Source organism: Quercus lobata, chromosome 8, assembly GCF_001633185.2.
Source record: "Quercus lobata isolate SW786 chromosome 8, ValleyOak3.0 Primary Assembly, whole genome shotgun sequence".
NCBI lineage: Eukaryota > Viridiplantae > Streptophyta > Magnoliopsida > Fagales > Fagaceae > Quercus > Quercus lobata.
Window position 1 is genome coordinate 44,415,374 of NC_044911.1, and position 17,735 is coordinate 44,433,108.

Consider the following 17,735-nt stretch of genomic DNA (forward strand, 5'->3'; position numbering starts at 1 on the left):
TTCTATATGAACACCACGACAAACCACCGTCTGGTGACCAAGACCTAGCATTTCAAACCCACGCTCTACAAATGATATTGTTTGGACCTTTTTTACGTGCGAACCCAATATTATTTTGGGTCATTATAAATCGAGTCCTTACAATAATTATTTTAAATTTTCAGGTTATAACTTAATTTAAACTCATATACACTAATTGATTCTAAAAATAACCAAGCGTGCGTTCACCAACTCGTGTTTGTTGTATTTAATATTTTAAAATTGAGACTCATGACACTGTAACAATTTCAGCCAACAAATAAAGACTTGCGTCAGATTATTTGCTACGATATTTTGTTATTATTCATATTTTAAAATTATTTTATGTGTTTTTAATTTTCAATAAAATAGGAGTATCCAAATCCCAAATATTCCTTCCAAGTTTTGAGTCAACTGTCAAGGGTCAACAGTTTCTTTGAATCCCCGTGTCATGGTGGACTGTAGAAGGCAAAGCTCTGCACGAGTTTGGTAAAGGGACAAAATTGAAAAAGAACTCACTCTTTATAGTTAGTTATAGACTTATGGATATGGTTAAGTGGCAACCCCTCAAAGAAGAAACTCAAGCTCTAGCAAGTCACAACACATGTAACCTCCTCATCGCGTACATGTGTGCCAAACCCAATCTGTGTTATATATAAAAAGTGACTGAGGTTGTTGAAGAAAATCTTGGCCCTTTTCATGTTCTTCAGATTACTTACTACTAATCTCTCTTTCTCGGGTAAGCATTTTCTGGGATATACTCTTTTTTTGTTCTTTTCTTGTTTGCAGTCCTTAGCGGGGAAATTTTTTTTTTTTTTTTTTTTTTTTTTTTTTTTTTTTTGCTGAAGGGGAAATTTTTTGTTGTACTTTTGTTTTTGTTTCAATGAAATGAATGTCTTGTATTGGGTTAAATAAAGTTTCTGTTTTTTTATTGGTAAGTGAAAAGTTTTGAGATTTAAAATTTGGTTTCAGGAATTGTATTGTTTGGTTTCTTTTCTGCTAAGATTAATTGGGTTTTTTTGTTTGTTTGTTTAAATGTTTGCATGCATGTTTGCATTGATAATGATGTTAAGCTCGAATTTGATTAAATAATTAGTAATGGCTAAATGGAAACATTTAAAGTATTTGGGGGTGTTCAGTTAAAAAAAGAGAATTCTGGACTTACTGAATATTCTTGTCATTTGTTGGTCTGCCTTTTGAAAATCAAATTTCCTAATGGCTCTATCATCTTTAGATTGTGGAATTCTGTTATTTGAATATTTGATGTCAAATTCCAACAATTTGGTTGTCTTACCTTTGATTACTACGAATTAATGACCATTTGGCCTGCAAACAATTTAAAATGGTAGGTACACTACAAAGAGCTTTGTGATTCAAAGGCAGTGCCCGGTTCTCCCATAGAGGAGAACTTGGGTTTAAATCCCCATCTCCCACTTGTTGTAGGAAAAAAAAAAAAAAAAAAAAAAAAAAAAAAAAAAAAAAAAAAAAAAAATAGTGGGCTTTATGCCTCATTAGTTGGTTGCCTTTTCCAGCAAGAAATATCTGCCCTTGTTTTTTGACATTACATAACACCTATCAGCTAAGTAACTTTATTGACTATAATTTTGTTCTAGTAAGTTTATATTTTTTATCCTATCCATTTCAATTTCTACTAGTTGAATGTTGGAGTTGCTTAACATACATTTACTTGCTTATAGATGAAAGGCATCATGAGTGGTGTGGATCCAGCTTCTGTGAGCAAAGGAATGAAGAAACAAGAGAATCACAAAAACCACTTCAATAGAGATGTCATGCTGGGGAGTGATCTTTGGACTGATGGACTAATTTGTGCTTTTGAATTTATTCGAGGCCATAGGAAGACCCGATCAGTACAAGATATGGCCAAGAAGCAGGTTTCATCAAGTGAACTAAATAGTTGTTTACCCCCGAAAGGTAGTGGGGAGAACTTTTGTAAATCTGCACCCCAATTATACTCTGGAATTGGTGATAGTGATATGGTTGACGATCATACTGATAGCAAGGATTATCAATCAGGCTGTTACCATGGGAAGGAAGAATTCCCGAGAAGTTACTGGATACCGATAGGTTGGGCTAGAATTTCTGAACTTGTCCAGAAAGTGCAAGTTGATGTTGGCTGGGCCTTGCAGCCTTTCAACTTCTCAGATGATGAAGATGATGTGACTGTTGCAGATGTGGCCGCTCCTTACTGGGAACGCCCAGTGGGACGCACTTGGTGGTGTCACGTAGATGCAGGTCACCCAAACATAAGTGCCTGGTTGAGTAATGCTCAATGGTTGCATCCTGCTATTAGCATTGCTTTGCGAGATGAAAGTAAGCTGATAAGTGAGCGAATGAAGCACCTTCTATATGAGGTAAATTACTTTTTATATTTTCTTAGCAGAGACAGAGAAAGAGAAGAAAAAATGAAAACTTGATAGCCATTGGGCACCCATTGGGAATAGAAACATCTTTGTTAGAATTATGGTAAAATGATTAAATTTACTATTTTCTAAAATTTTAAACTTTTGGGATAAGCGGTAATTTAACATAATATCAGATCAAAAGGTCCTAAGTTTAATCTTTGTCTCCACTCTACTTCCTATTTAAAATGTTAAAAAATCCCATATATTGGGTCTCACTTATCAAGGGGGAGTGTTAGAATTATGGTTAAATGATTTAATTTACCATTTCCTAAATGCTCAATCTTTTGGGACAATCGGTAATTCAACAATTTATTTATTTTTTGAAATAAAATCTTATTGGATATTGATCTGGTTTATTTTTTATCATACTCGTTATTTTTCTGCTGTTACTTCACATAAATTGCTGTTTGGGTAAAAGCTTGTTGTTCCTGCAGCGAATAGAATCTTCTCACTATCTGTTAAAGTGCAAGGGCTCATGGTTTTGAGATAAGGTGTAATATCTCTGAATTTGATAATGTTCAGAATCAAATTGACATGTTAGTGAGAGCTACATGAATGAACCTACATTGTAACTAAATTTACTCTACAAAATTTTGACACACTGAACTTGATGGTGAAGCCACACCATTTTTTTGAACTGTTGAATTGAATTAATGTTAATATTCACATTGAGGCATTACAATTATGGAATAAGAACAAATAGATCCTGGAACCTAAGGAGATTGGTGCATCAATCCCAAAATCTTAATCTGCCACTGAGTGGGCCAACAGTTTATATGATGCTCACAAACACTAACTCTGACAAAACCCCTGGAACTTGATTTTTACATTTCTGATTTATACAGGAATGGTGCTGATGAATGTTTTGCTAAAGATTTTGCTTTAAATTTGCTGTGCGTAAGGCCTTCATTATATAATGTCTAGAAAAATTGTAAATTATACATAGAAAATAAAAAATGGAGATTCCAGTGACATGACACGAAAACTATGAAGACATGTATAGTTGGCAGGAAAAAATTTGTAGTCTTCTGTTTTGTATTTTACCCTTGAGAAGAAAGTTTGTCAATCTCCTGCTGATGTTGGGTTCACAAATAGAAGAATTTCTCTATGCAGCCATTCTAATGTTTAAGCAATCACAACTTCCTCATATTCAATCTCAGGTGTAAAAGATTTAGCCAAAAATCAAGCTACCTCGGTTAGGTTAATGACCCAAGGAAAGCCCTAGCTACATTTGCGCCTGTGCCCCCAAAAGGACTAGTCAAGTTGTAGTTGGGCTCCTTGTAAGTGCTTATATATCCAAGATCCACCTGGTAAACACCAAATGTGGGACTCAGAATACCCCCGCACAACACACACTCATCCAATTCAATCCACATAACCAGGTATCATATTACCTGTCCAGCTGCAGCCTCATTTTTTATCTGGAAGGTAACTTGAGGTCCAGGGAGGCAGATCTCTCTGCTTGAACTAACCATGTTAAACCACTGTCCAAAATGTTGTTTGCTACCATTTTTGGTTCTCAGTTGACTTGTTCAACTTGTTTTTTGCTTTGTTAATTGGTCTTTTTTGTATCCTACTTTAATAGTAGAAGCTGCTTAAGAATTCTAATGATTAGCTTTGCAAGGATTTATAAAACATTTTAGGTAACCAATATAAATTGAATATTCCTACTCATGACTATATAAAAGCCAATTTATGAATTATGAGCTACCTAATGGTATGATCAGTTTGTAAGGTTTGCCTATATTGGGTTAGAGGAAATTGTATTTGCGAAGGGGGGTAAAGATGTTAACGAGTCCTACCCCTATAGGATATGGTTGGTAACAATTTATTTATTTATTTTTTTTTGATGATATGGAACCAAACCAAGATAGGGCCCTTTGGACCCGCTCCTAGGGACTTAAGTAAACCACAGATACACAACCTCACCTGACAAAACCACATATTAGGTAATCCAGAGGAACGCCTTGTGGGGATCCAACCTGGGATGTTTGGTTCTACAGCTCATCCAAGCCCTCTACCACTAGGTTGCACCTTGACAAGTATGGTCGGTAACAGATTATTTAGTGTAAGTTTTGCCTATATTTAGTGTAGGAATGAAATTTAAACCTCTACCAACCTTGGGGTTTGTGCTTGGCTAGGGTTTTGGTCCTTCTTCCCACCTCGGTGTGGCCCTAATATATGCATGTCCATAGATACACATGCATATATGCAAAAGTCTTTCATAAGGTTGTTGTTTAAGCAAGGCTAGTTTCTGTCTTTTTATCAAGTACGTTTATAAGGTGAGGCTAAATTGTAAATTGAGGAGGCCCAAAGGAATTTCGACTGTAGACACAAATTATTTGAAGCTGAGACTGCAGCTTTTCTTACAAAGAGGGCTAGAATCCTTCCTCTTCCTAGTTAAAGTGGGGTCAGTGATCTTTCTAGAATTTGGGGAACTGCGATTCTTCAGTTTTGTAACAAATTATGTCGATTTGTTGGTTAAGATATTACTGTACTAGAGCAAATTGAATTACCCACATTGGTCAATTAATGGATGGAGAGAAGCATGAAGGTCTATCACCCAAAGAAAATTAGACAGATGAAGATCTGAATAATAGTCTCATTCCCAATGCAAAACTATTGAATTGTTCAAATAACTGACATGGTTACTCCATAAAATATTAACCAAGTGGTCTAATTCCCAGGGCAGCCCCCCTACCAAATGGCACTGCAGCTAGCCCTATGTGTAAAACCCTGCCATGGGATATTGTCTTTCTGAAGTGAGAATTGAGTTAGGTTTTGGACAGGACAAGATCAGAACTCATACTTTGACACCTAGACCAAGGTATACAATCTGATTTCTGGTGTAATGAATTGGTAAATTGAAGAAGACATCCTTCATTAGATCATAAAATGCGTGGTCTACTGCATTGTCTTGGTGAAAGTAGTTCCATTATAGAGTTTATAGAGTCTCGTTTGCTTGTAATTATTTAGGCTATCTCATCTATTTACTATGTCTATAATGTAGTCTTTTTCTCAATAAATCATATTACTTATAAAAAACACAACTTGGTGAATGGAATCTATGTCCAAACTGTGCTCTCTGGATGGCTCTGCCTAGTTGTCTTTCTTCATTCCCTAGTCTTGCCTTGCTGAAAAATGGGCTAAAGACAAATTTGGAGGAGATGGATCCTTTTATAAAAGGAACTAGGGAAGGGCTACCCCATCCCAAAGACACCACCCATCCCCTTCTCTAATGTGGTTGTTTGAAAATAGTCCTTTTGGCTCTTTTTTTTTTTTTTTTGATAAGCAATAAACCTTCATTGAATAAAAGCATGTACAAAAAAGGCCAAAGCACACAGGGCATGTACTAAGGTAAACAAGAGAGACAAAAAGAACTAAGAAGTATCAAGGCTACATCTACCAAGCAAATCAGACAAGATTCCCCACTGTTTAATGTGGAAGATTTGGAGGGAAAGGAATAAGTAATGTTTTGGCTCTTGGCCGAAATAAGTAAATATTAAGCTAGATTCCAAATGTGCAGAGGACATTTCCAATGAATAAGGTGGTGTGTTGTGATTGTCAAAATCTTAATTGCTGTTTTTATTTTATTTTATTTAGTGGATTATAGTATTAAATTTTTTTCATCTTTAGGATTCTAATCTGTCTACATTTTTCTCAGGTTTAATGTAACAGCAACTGAATGATCTCTTAATTGTTGACACTTGACAGGTTCCTGTTAGAGTTTCTGGGGGACTATTATTTGAGCTCCTGGGGCAGTCGGCAGGAGACCCATTTGTTGATGAGGATGATATCCCCATTGTTCTTCGGTCATGGCAGGCACAAAAATTTCTAGTAACAGCTTTGCATGTCAAAGGGTCAGCGTCAAATATAAATGTGTTGGGTATTGCAGAAGTCCAGGTTTGATTATTGCTGAATTAAACTTCATTAATGATCATGACACATATGATTTTGTCAAAAGAGTTAGTTATAATTCAATATCTATGCTTAAAGTTAATGTAAATGAGTTTTTTCTCATGATTCAATACCGTATCTTGTTCAGGAACTGCTTGCTGCTGGAGGTACTAACATACCAAGAACTGCTCATGAGCTCGTTGCACATCTAGCTTGTCGCCTTGCCCAATGGGATGATAGGTGATGCTTTTTGTCCCCATTTGTGAGCCTACTCATCCAAATTAATAATACCTCCCATTCAATCTATACATACTGGCCATTAGGTAAAGATAGGTGAGTAATTTTATTATAAGGAGTTACCTACTCAACCAAACAAAAATTTAAGAAAAATATTCAAGAAAATTATTGTCACAGAATTTTGCAAATGCTATGGGAAATAACATTCTTTAGCATCTTGATTTTTATATGCTATGTGCACACAAATGATAAGGATGCCAAATCATACATATGAAACTCACATATTGGAGAGTGTCTTCTCCCCTACCCCCTAGTTAGGTTTTCAATTCCCTTTAAAAGCTCACATGTAGCTCACATGTAGCTCTAAAAAAAGAGTATCACTAAAATGTTATTTATACAAAAGTTTTCTGGTGGTTCTCTCATCTGGCTTGTTCTAAAGCAGAACTCTTGAGTGATCAATGTCAATGTATAACCATGCACATTTCAAGTTAGAAGAATTATTCTCTGGTTAAAGTTGCTCAAATTGTATTTTTTGCCAAATCCTGCTTTGATCTTTTAGATATGAGCTGCATAAACCTCTACACCCAAATCCACCTAATTGTCTAATGTTTTTCTTTCCATGTTTTGGTTTTGCTCATTCTCTTATGGTTTAATGTGTATTCTTTGAAAAGGAAATTTGCTATTTCTGTAGGGCCTATGCAAGTTTTCTATTTTTAATAATACAATTATGATGGTATATATTCTGGCTTATGTAAATTTTACCACCCTATAGTCTAGGGTAAATTTGAGCTCAGTCCTTGTACTCCCACTTTAAGCAATCAAGTCCCTCCAACTGTTGCGATGAGCTCCAATTAAATATTGATGTTAATGAAATTGACAAAATTGATGCATATGGCTTTCCTAAAGGCCTTTTTAGTTGATAATATGCAACGTGATAGCATTAAGGATCCCACTCCATCCTTCTCCATACTGACAGTGAATTCAATGTTGGTAAATGCTTACTTTAAGTGCAAAGCACTAAACCATAAGCACTTTTTGTAATTAAAGTAAGTGGCTTTGGAAAAATATATATAAAAAAAAATTAAATGACTTATTAAAGTTAATTGTTAGATATTAATGCGATTGATATGGACCTTGGATTTGTTTACAAAGACCGATTTTATGGAATGTTGCAATGGACATAAGCCCACTCCTCAATCCCTCATTACATATTCTAGAAGAAGACATTAAAATATCTAGTAGGCATAGAAGTCACTACTTACCATTCTAGTGTTTTATGGTCTCTGTCTTTTAGGTATATTTTGATCACTCGATTTTCTCAATAACAACGACTATCTGTAATGGTTCCATTCATAATAGAGTGACTAAATTTTACATTGGCCGCTAACCTACCGAAACTCTCTTTTTCCTAGGCTTGGGACCGACCAGGAACAAAATATACGACACTAATTATAGACACAGGTGGAGTTTGATCGTTTGATTGTCATATTGTCTAATTAATAATTGTTTTAAAATTCATATGTATACATACATACATACATTCATATGTACCTATATATATATTTTGTTTTTTTTTTGTTTTTTTAAATTGTGCGCTTTTACTTAAGTCAGGCACGCGCTTGCACTTTTTTGTTTTGTGTTAGTTTCTAGGAGGCCTTTACACTTAAGGGCACCAGCGTTGGAAAGCACAGTTCAGTTTTAAAGTTGGTTAAATTTGTATTCACATAATATATTATGAGTAAAAAGTACTTGTTGAGATTGAAGTCATTAAATTGCTTCCATATCATTAAGGTTAGTCTTTGTTTGGGCTTGATTGGCTGGCATAGATGAAAAAATGGGCTTGATTGGCTGGCATAGATGAAAAAATTTGAGGACTTGATTGCGCAAATTAGAAGTATTGGCAACTTACTCCAAATTATAGGGTAATGAAATGTATATAAAAACTAAATCTTTGTTATAGCCAAAATGCGTGGCTGTTTAGATTCCTCTAATAGTAAATTAGGGCGTTAGTATCATCATAAAGTTCTTAGTTATTTATGTTCTAATTTCTGTTTGTTTACATTCAAATGATCTTACAAGGTTTCCTGCTTGGTACTTTCTTTCGTTGTTTTTGATATTACAGGTTATTTCGCAAATGTATATTTGGGGCTGCCGATGAAGTTGAGTTGAAGTTTATGGACAGGTGCATTCATGCATGTGGGCCATTTTGTCTTCAAACTTTCAGATTCACTTGAAATCCGTTGTTTCCTGTGCATGACCTTGTTTTTGCCTAACATGATTTTAACAACAAATGATAATCACTTATGAATAGGAGAAACCATGAGGATATGCATCTTTTCAGTGTAATTCTGAATCAGGAAATCAGATGGTTATCAAACCAGGTATCTTACTTTATGCTTTCAGAAAGATCTTTCAAACCTTATTAGCATTAAACTCCTCCATGATTAAACTCCTCCATGTGCATATCACATGATTAAATCTATTAGGCTTCAACAAAAAAGGCTAAGAGATGGTTTATTTTGTCACAAGCTTATAGGCAGTTAATTGGTCAAATCAAAAGTCCAAAGACCAAATTGACATTTATGTCAAAGTCCAGGGGCGATATTTGTAAAAATCCCTTGTTATTTTGAATTCTTTGACTTCCATTCAAATGTTTTTTGAACAACAGTTAGGTGTTCAAGATTTTTTGGTTTTCACCGTATAAAAATTCTTTCCAATCAGAGAATGTTGAGGAATAATTAAAACTTGTTCTTAAATTATGTTTTCAAGTCCAAGTTTCTTTTGTTACTTGACATTGACACCTTTTTATAAAAAGGCATAAAATGAGTGTAATATATTATATGGGAAGTGTACAAGAGAGAAACAGTGAAAAGAAAAAAAGAAAAAAAGGATTATAAAATGAAGGAAATAAGTTAAATGCTAGGGTATAAGCCATCTGTAGATCAATTATTGACATGGGTGTAAATGACTTTGATGAAACCAACATCCTACCAAAAGGAGATCTCAGGAGAACAAGGTTGATGCTCTACGTCGTCAAGTGTTTGGTTATTCCTCCAGATATGATATTGAGACAGCTTCCAAGTTTCACTGTTCTTATGCCTCCAAATCTTGAACCTGCCAACCACCATTCAAGCCCACAAAAAAACAATGAAGTAATAAATGATCCACGCTTTCACATACAATACCTGGTACTCTTGATTTTGTTCTCCATCTTTGAGATCTTGGCCAAAAAGCAATTCCATGGGAAAACAAAAAAGGTTATTCCAGAGTAGGAGGCACATTGGCATGTCAGGTACTCTTCCATGGGAAAGTAAATTCCTTTACCACCTTGCAGTGCTTTCTAATAGGACTTGACATCAGATCTGACTCTTGGGTTTTTTTTTTTTTTTTTGGTCATACCTCGTCATCAACTTGATCAATTCCCCCTACCAGTCTTCAGCTTGTAACTTAAGTATCTTCAAGAAGTGCTCAAAGAAATATCTTTAAGCTATTCAGTCACCTATCATCAAAATGCTATGCTATGATATTTACAAATCATAAATGTTGATAATTGGGTAATTGGGATGGTAACCAAGGTGGATGGTAAATCTAATGGAATGTAACATTTTTTCTTAGAGAATTTTGTTTAGATTGATAGATTAGAAAGAAAATGATTGGAAATTGTGAGCAAATTAAATATGGTTTATATGGCTTAGACCTTGTGACCGAGAAGTTTATGGTTGTGAAGATCTGATATTGGTCTGTCAAGTAAGTTGGGAACTGAGGTGTCACTCATTAATGAACGGTTCTCATTTGTTATCCCTCTAAAATATAATGACATTTTGTTTGATTTTAAGCTTTAGAAAACAAGCAGAATGCTGGTAAGAGAATTGATCTTGCTGAGTATATGACAACTTGACAACACATTTTTCAGGTGATAGACAAATCTAGAACTTGCTTGTCCATGTATTTTAGTAGGATGTCTTTTTGTTTAAGAGACAGATCGAATTACAGTTCACTTTGGATTTTAGAACTGTGAGATAATGGGATGTCCAATGCTCTGAGGAAATTAAAGATTTTAATTGGTTGTTTAGGAATGGGAAACATTACTTGTGTACTTTCTCTCAACGATTGAATATCATGAATCTTTTGAAATGCTGCAACTAACATGCGCATAATCTAGTTTACACTTTACATATATGAAGTTGATTGATGGTTGAGTTAATCTGTCGGGCAAAAAGGTTAAGTTGTGGGGTTTTATTTTTTTATTTCTTTTTATTTTATAATTTATTTATATATATAAGGTGTTTCTGTTATTTAAAGTATCACGTTGCCGTATTTGTGTTGTACGGTCCATAAATCAAATACCAGCCCAAGGCCAAGCCCCATGTAAGTCAGGCCCACCCAAGTCATACCAAACAAGTGAAGAAAGGCCCGAGCATAGCATAGTCCAAACTGACCACCACAAGATATCGCCAAGAACGAGACGCAGTGCCTTGGGGAAATCCGCCTGCTGAACATGAATTTGGAGGTTGGCATAAGTTCCAATGGAGTCAATTCAGAAATGTGTAGCGGGTCCCATCCAATCAAGATATAGGTCAGAATGCGGCCCACCTGTTTGGGAAGAATCACCACTCATGATGACAAACCCACTAAGGGAAGGCTATAAAAAGGGGGAAGAGATGGTGTGAGAGGGGGTTGGCAAATCTGGGGAGAGAGAGAGTGATACATGAGAAGAGAGAGAGAGAGAGAGAGAGAGAGAGAGAGAGAAGGAAGCTCGGTACATAGCCTGAGATTCCACGGGAAACACACACACAGGGGGATAAGATTCAAGTTGAGTCTTAAACTCCTTCACTTGAGCTGTTAGGTTAGCCTCAAAGGAATTTACTGAAAGTAGGACACTCTTTACCCACTCTAAACAAATAAATTGGGAGCCCAACCTCAAAGGCCATTGAGTACTTTGGGCTGGGCCACCACGTGTTATATATCCTTTTCTTTTACTTTCTCTAGAACTTTTTCTCCTTTTGTTTGGAAAATAAAAGTGAGCAGATTAGAATAGTTTTAGTTTAGCACGAGCATACAAGTTCATTTTCTGTAGTCCAACATGGGAAGTATTCCGTTTGTTGACTTGTCCAATAATGATATAGAATTTCAATTTACTTTCTTTCCTATAATTTATCTTGCAGGTTATCAGGGTGAAATGGTCACTCCATGCAAGAGAGGAAATTGTGTTTGAGCTTCTTCTACATTTGCGAGGCAATACAACAAGGGGCTTGCTAGAAGGAATGAGAAAGAGCACCAGGGAAATGATTCAAGAGCAGGAAGCAGTTCGTGGACGCTTATTTACCATTCAAGATGTCATGCAGAGCACAGTCCGCGCATGGTTGCAGGTTCACATATGCTTAAGCAGATACCCAAAAATTTTATTGTCAAGTTCTCTTAACCATCATGTCATAGAAATCCTTTTTGACTTTGCCATCCAAGTAGCTGCAATGTTTTATTGCATATGAATGCAGTAATGTTAATTCCATGTTGCTTTTGAGAAAAAAAATATTCTTGACCATATTAAAATTGTTTAAAATTCTATGATATTGGCAAGTGTCAAGTAACTTGTGCGGTGATTTCAAGTTCAGGTGATTTACATTGTCCAGCTATGTTTTTGGGAATGGCCCTTGTTGGGTTTTAGATTGAAGCCCTTACCAAGCCTTGTTCATTCCATTGTTTAAGGATATGCATATTGCCTCACTCTGTGATATATGAAGAGTTTCTGTATTTTTCATTTACGATAACACTATACTAAAATCTCAATATGCTTTTAGGCTTTTAGCTGTGACATATAGTTGAGAAATCAATATATTATTTTGGAAGTTAAATAGTTCAGTGACATTAAATTTTAGTTGGGTAAAAAAAATTGCAGTTGTAAAATATTTAAAATTTGAAAGGAAAATAAATTGTTAGTAATTTGGATAATTATTTGAAACAGTACATGTTCAAAGTTTTTGTTGATGGGGGTAACATCTCATTGATCATTTCTGAATTCAAGGCCGTTTCAAGGATAGTTGCATCTGGAAATAGAAATTTGTGTTATAAAAACTTAATGACATCATTGTCTCGATATTTTCGTTTGTTATCTTTTCATTTCCTCAACTGTTTGATGAGTTCAAGAGAAAAATCTGCTGGTTATGGACAAATACCATAGAGTTGAATGGTCAAAGTTGAAGGACATTCCAAATGCAGACACATCACTGTCTTTTACAGTATAGCATGCAAACAAACACAAACTTATAGTGAGTCGGGGAGTGATTTCTCCTTCCAATGTCGCTTAATTAAAGCGTTGTTTAGCCAATGTTGAAATTTCTTGCTCTGTCTCTCTCCTGCTCTCTCTAATTATTCATCTACATATAATTGTTTCCTTACAATATGTTGTAATTCTAATTCTAGGACAGAAGCCTCACTGTTACGCATAATTTAGGAGTTTTTGGGGGATGTGGCCTTGTTCTTTCCATCATTACTAGCCTTTTTGGGATAAATGTCGATGGCATACCTGGAGCTGATGGGTCTCCATATGCATTTCTTCTATTTTCTGGCATCCTCTTCTTGCTAGGAATTGTGTTAATTGCGATTGGGTTGCTGTACCTTGGGTTGAAAAACCCCATTATTCAAGAGGATGTTGAAACGAGAAAATTAGAGCTCCAAGAGCTGGTTAGGATGTTTAAGCGAGAAGCAGAATCCCATGCACAATTACGAAAGACTGCTCCTCGGTCCAATATGTCTCCAACTGCTGCAGATAGACTTCCTGATGGTGCAAATTATGTTCTCATCAGCTAATCACAGGAATCCAAGTAAGTTACAAAAAATTGTTTTGGTTAAGTATTGTAAAATATAATTGATACAGGACATTTTCTGATGATATCATGATATATACCACGTACTTGCTTCCATGATCAAAGTTGTTTTGCCCAGTATTTAGTAATTAGCTTTTGCATCATAACCTCATCCTATAGTTTTCTTAAGTGGCAAAGATTTCATGTTAGAAGGTGTTGATAGTTTCTTATAGAGATAGTGAAGTGACTATGGTTGGTGGAGAAATATTTACCATTCAATGAGAAATATCTATTGTTATTGATTTAAGCCATAGCTGGCGCGAACTGTGCTTGTGTGTTAGAAGGAGATGACACATTATATCATGGTTTTTTTTAATATCAGAATAAAATGTAAATGAATTTTATGATCTCAAATGGCTCTGCTATTGCATGAAACCTCAAATTTTCCTTTTGTTAGTGCATATACCTATTTGAACTAACTTTACATACCTTGCTATTATGGTTGGGTTGTCCATATATGCATTTAGGCTTCATTTGTTTCAGTATGCAACATTTTCCCAAGTTTGGCAGTACTTCCGTGAGAAATTTTTTTCTGGTAAAGGAAAACTAAACTTGAATGGGCTGAAAATAACATGCACCTGTGCAAAGCTTTTGTTGTTAATGCTGCAACTTTTGATGGATAAAAAGAAGGCTCTGGGACCTCTCTGTAACTGTCTCTTGATTCTTCTTTTTGCTCACACTTCCATATCTTTCCTTCTCTACTCTCTCTTAGATGTCTCTCTCATTTCTTTATATTAGATCTATCCCTTTGTTTTGCAGATCTTTCTATCTTTTCTCTCTCTGTTCAGGGAAAGTTGAGCCGTTGAGGATCTCCTTCTCAGTCACTGGGTGCTAGATATGACAGTTGGGCCCCTGGCTTTTTATCTCTAATTCTGATGCTATAAAAGAGTAGACCCAAAATACTGGATGGATATTTTTCTGCATTTTTGATTTGGTGTCAAAGGAATCATGAGGGATTTGTTGCTTTTGATTTTTGGGGATTTTCACAACATTTATTTTGTGATCAATTTTGGACATTCAACCAAACAACAGAAAATAGATGATTTTCCTGACAACTTTTTTTCTCAGATTATTATTTTTCATCAAAACAAAGCCTTAGGTCATCAGTTTAAAATTTTTCTTGATTAGCTTCTTTGAAAGAGAGTCGTGAGAAGAAAATTCTCTTTAAATAAAAGGCTAGTAACAGTTTTGTTGCACTTGTCCGGAAACAATATAGTTTTTATTTTGGAGCTGTCACATGTCAAACTGAATGAACAACATTTACATTTTGTGCCTTGTATGAAAAGTCAACCAATCAAAATCAAGTAATGTGATCATTAAGGAGAATAATGGTCTTGTTCAATTTCAGCTACTTCTCTAATTAGCATTCTCAGTTATGCTGTCTTGTGGTTTTGGGTCTGTACTCTCAAGTAACCAGCAGAAGTGTAGAAAATAATCATGTATCTGCCACAATCTTGTTGTTTTGTACTGAATCTAATTGTTTATATGCAGAGGTTCCAGAATCACTCAAATATAAATCTTGATTGCGCTTAATTGTGGAAACAATGAGAAGAAAATCCAAGAAATTGCTGAGAATCTCTCCAGATCAGGTAAAGTGAATTGCCATACTTTTCTTTCCATTTTATATCATTCAATTTTCATTCCTCAATTTATTATTTATGGAGCTCAAGGCCTTTCTTTTTTTGAAGCTGTCTGCTTATATATTAATATATTTTAGAAAAAGGAAATAAGAAAAGGAGGAAAGCATTTGTCATCTTAAATAATAGAAAAATGAAGATTGAAGTTCTTGACATTATCTTAACTGCTGGATTGATCTTGGCACAATAAAGTACAAAACATGTGTGTAACTTACTCTGATGCACCGATACGGCAAAAATGCCATCGTATCAGTATCCGATATGGATACGGGTGGGATACCGGTACGAATGTACCCGGAGAGTATCGAGCAGAAGAAAATCATTTTTTTATTCTGATACCCGTACCGTACCGTACCGATACCCGTTTCCGTATCGGTGCATCATAGGTAACTTACTAATTTTATATATATATATATATATATATATAATGTATGAGAAAATGAATTTTTTATGTAGCTGATACTAATTCTGTTCACTTGTTAGTTGTCAACAATATTGACTTATTTTATGGACACAGTATATGAGATTGAAATCCAATAGCATTTAGACCAATGGCATCTCCTGTTTCTCCTCTCCCTATAGACAAGGTGTCATCTTTGACACCACAGGTTCAATTCTATACTGTGTAAATTGTATCTGCCTATTAAAAAAAATATTTGAGATTAAAAGCTCATTATTCATCCATTCAAGGAAAAGAGAGGCCACACTAATCACATCTTTGTATGTTGTTGTGGAATATATATAGGAAAAGGTTTGGCTCCACTCACTTGGTTGGTTGGGTTAAGTGAGTCATATGCATTGCACATGACAAGGAATAATGTCATCTTCCTAGTGGTGGTTGGAGCCAGACTTTGTCCATATACATATACATAGAGTCTTCGACATGGAAAGGCTTTGACATAATTGTTTGAACACACAGTACAATATCAAATATGAGGGAAAACCATATCTGACTATTACATAAATGAAAACAAGAGAGACTTGAAAGAAAATTCCAAAATTTTCTTTTCTTTTGTACTTACTCCCAACCATTCATACATGTTTGAATAGAATGTACTATCGAAGTTGAATGAAAACTATGTGTGATTAGTATGGAAACAGAAAAAACGTTTGAATGAAGACCCAAATATAACTTTTCAATACATTTGACTCGAATAATTGAAAAATAGTATTGTGATATCCTCTCTTTAAGTAAACTGTGTATGTCATGAAGTTAAAATGTTGCCTTGTCCATTTTCTGCTAGACATGGTACATGTGTTGCTATATATGATTGCGGCTATTAGCATATTGTGCAACGACCTCTAGTTACTTTCCCTAAACGACCTCTAGTTACTTTCCCTAAACGACCTCAAGGTACTTGCCTCAAGGACCTCAATGTTGCCTTTTCCATGTGCTGCTAACCATGACACTTGAGGACGTTGTGCATTCATCACTTCCTCAAAACTTTTATTTGCTACTTATGCCCTATCTTCTAAGAAGAGTGTACTTATTTTGGCCAAGTTTAATTAAGGGAATTTAACCCTCAAAATCAAACCCCACAAACGGGGTGGAATGCCACAGGACCATAAGGCCACTGGTATTGCATGCTCTCCCTATGAGTACAATCAGGGTTTAAATCCCTCATCTCCTGTTGTTGTAAGTAACTATCGAATTATATATATATATATATATATATATAAACCCCAAGTATCCAATACATTGTGATTAAGCACTTTTTATTATTGTTTTATGAGAAGAATTATGGTTCAAATCCCTCATTTTTGTAGGTAAAGTTTTACGTTTTTTCCACAATTTATTTTTTAGACAAAGTAAAACTCAGACAGACAAACAAAAAGGTAATTTATAAATATTACCAACCTTCAGAGAAAAGAATAGAGATCAAATGTTTTTTGGGCCAAGATAGTTATTGGTGATGTTGACTCGTTATTGTAACATGATTATAAGCCTTATATGATGTGTTAAACAAGGTGGGTGATTATTGGGCCAAAACTGTACACTGTACAGGAATAATGTTTAGGTTGTTGAATTCATGCAGTTTCAATTATCTAACTTTTCCCTCTCTTTTACGTGCAGAATCTAAAGGACATGCTGGCTTTTGGGGAAAGGGTTGGAGAATGTTAGATGCGCATTAGTGCTTGTTAATGATGATCTGATTGTTATGAAACAAACGGCCTTCTGCATATACCTCTTGCTTCTGGGATGTATTTTCAAATAAACTGCCTCTCTCTCTCTCTCTGTACTCAAGAAATTTCTCTTCAAATAGGTTCCTTTTTCAATTTCCAGTTGGAGTTAGAGCTCTCATTTCGACACTTCTATCACCATAATATAAGATTGCCTTACTTCCATTATGTTCCTTTTCCATTTAAAATTTTATCGTGAGACCTCACTTTGAAGGCCAATATAAGAGCCTAAATTGGCAATGAACTGAAAATTTCCATTAGTTCAATTGCCAAAGTTACTTCTTTGATTACATAAGGGGAGCAAGAATAAGAGTGACGGTGAAACCACCACCAACGCCATCTTTATTGTACACTAATCATAAAAATATGCTCAGTAGTTGCAAAGAATTTTATCTAACAAAACAACAAAAATTTACATCAATTTTGCAACATTCGTAAATTAGCCTACTACCACCTTATACATGGGCTCACTACAATTT

General features: G+C 35.1%; 1 protein-coding gene across 5 annotated transcripts; it reads left to right on the forward strand.

The window, feature by feature from the left end:
* Window positions 1–403: 403 nt before the first annotated feature.
* LOC115954451 lies at window positions 404–17,424 on the forward strand. Of its 5 annotated transcripts, none has more exons than XR_004083913.1 (11): window positions 404–757; window positions 1,716–2,390; window positions 6,156–6,344; window positions 6,487–6,578; window positions 8,698–8,757; window positions 8,887–8,956; window positions 11,741–11,944; window positions 12,996–13,396; window positions 14,177–14,281; window positions 14,930–15,027; window positions 17,150–17,424. XR_004083913.1 is itself a non-coding variant. In XM_031072305.1 (9 exons), the coding sequence occupies exons 2-8, from the start codon at window positions 1,716–1,718 to the stop codon at window positions 13,380–13,382; spliced, it is 1,677 nt and encodes a 558-aa protein (XP_030928165.1). In that variant the 5' UTR covers window positions 404–757; the 3' UTR covers window positions 13,383–13,396; window positions 17,150–17,424. The 5 variants fall into 5 exon arrangements, 2 of the variants coding, with proteins under 2 accessions (XP_030928165.1, XP_030928166.1); XR_004083911.1 differs by having other exon boundaries at window positions 14,198–14,281; XR_004083912.1 differs by lacking the exon at window positions 14,177–14,281 and having other exon boundaries at window positions 405–757.
* The last annotated feature ends 311 nt before the right edge of the window (window positions 17,425–17,735 follow it).

Excerpts from the sequence above, each read along its gene's own strand:
- LOC115954451 (XM_031072305.1), top strand. The coding sequence starts at position 1,716 with ATGAAAGGCATCATGAGTGGTGTGGATCCAGCTTCTGTGAGCAAAGGA. Across the intron at positions 2,391-6,155 it reads TGAAGCACCTTCTATATGAG|GTTCCTGTTAGAGTTTCTGG; the intron begins GTAAATTACTTT and ends GACACTTGACAG. Across the intron at positions 11,945-12,995 it reads CAGTCCGCGCATGGTTGCAG|GACAGAAGCCTCACTGTTAC; the intron begins GTTCACATATGC and ends TTCTAATTCTAG.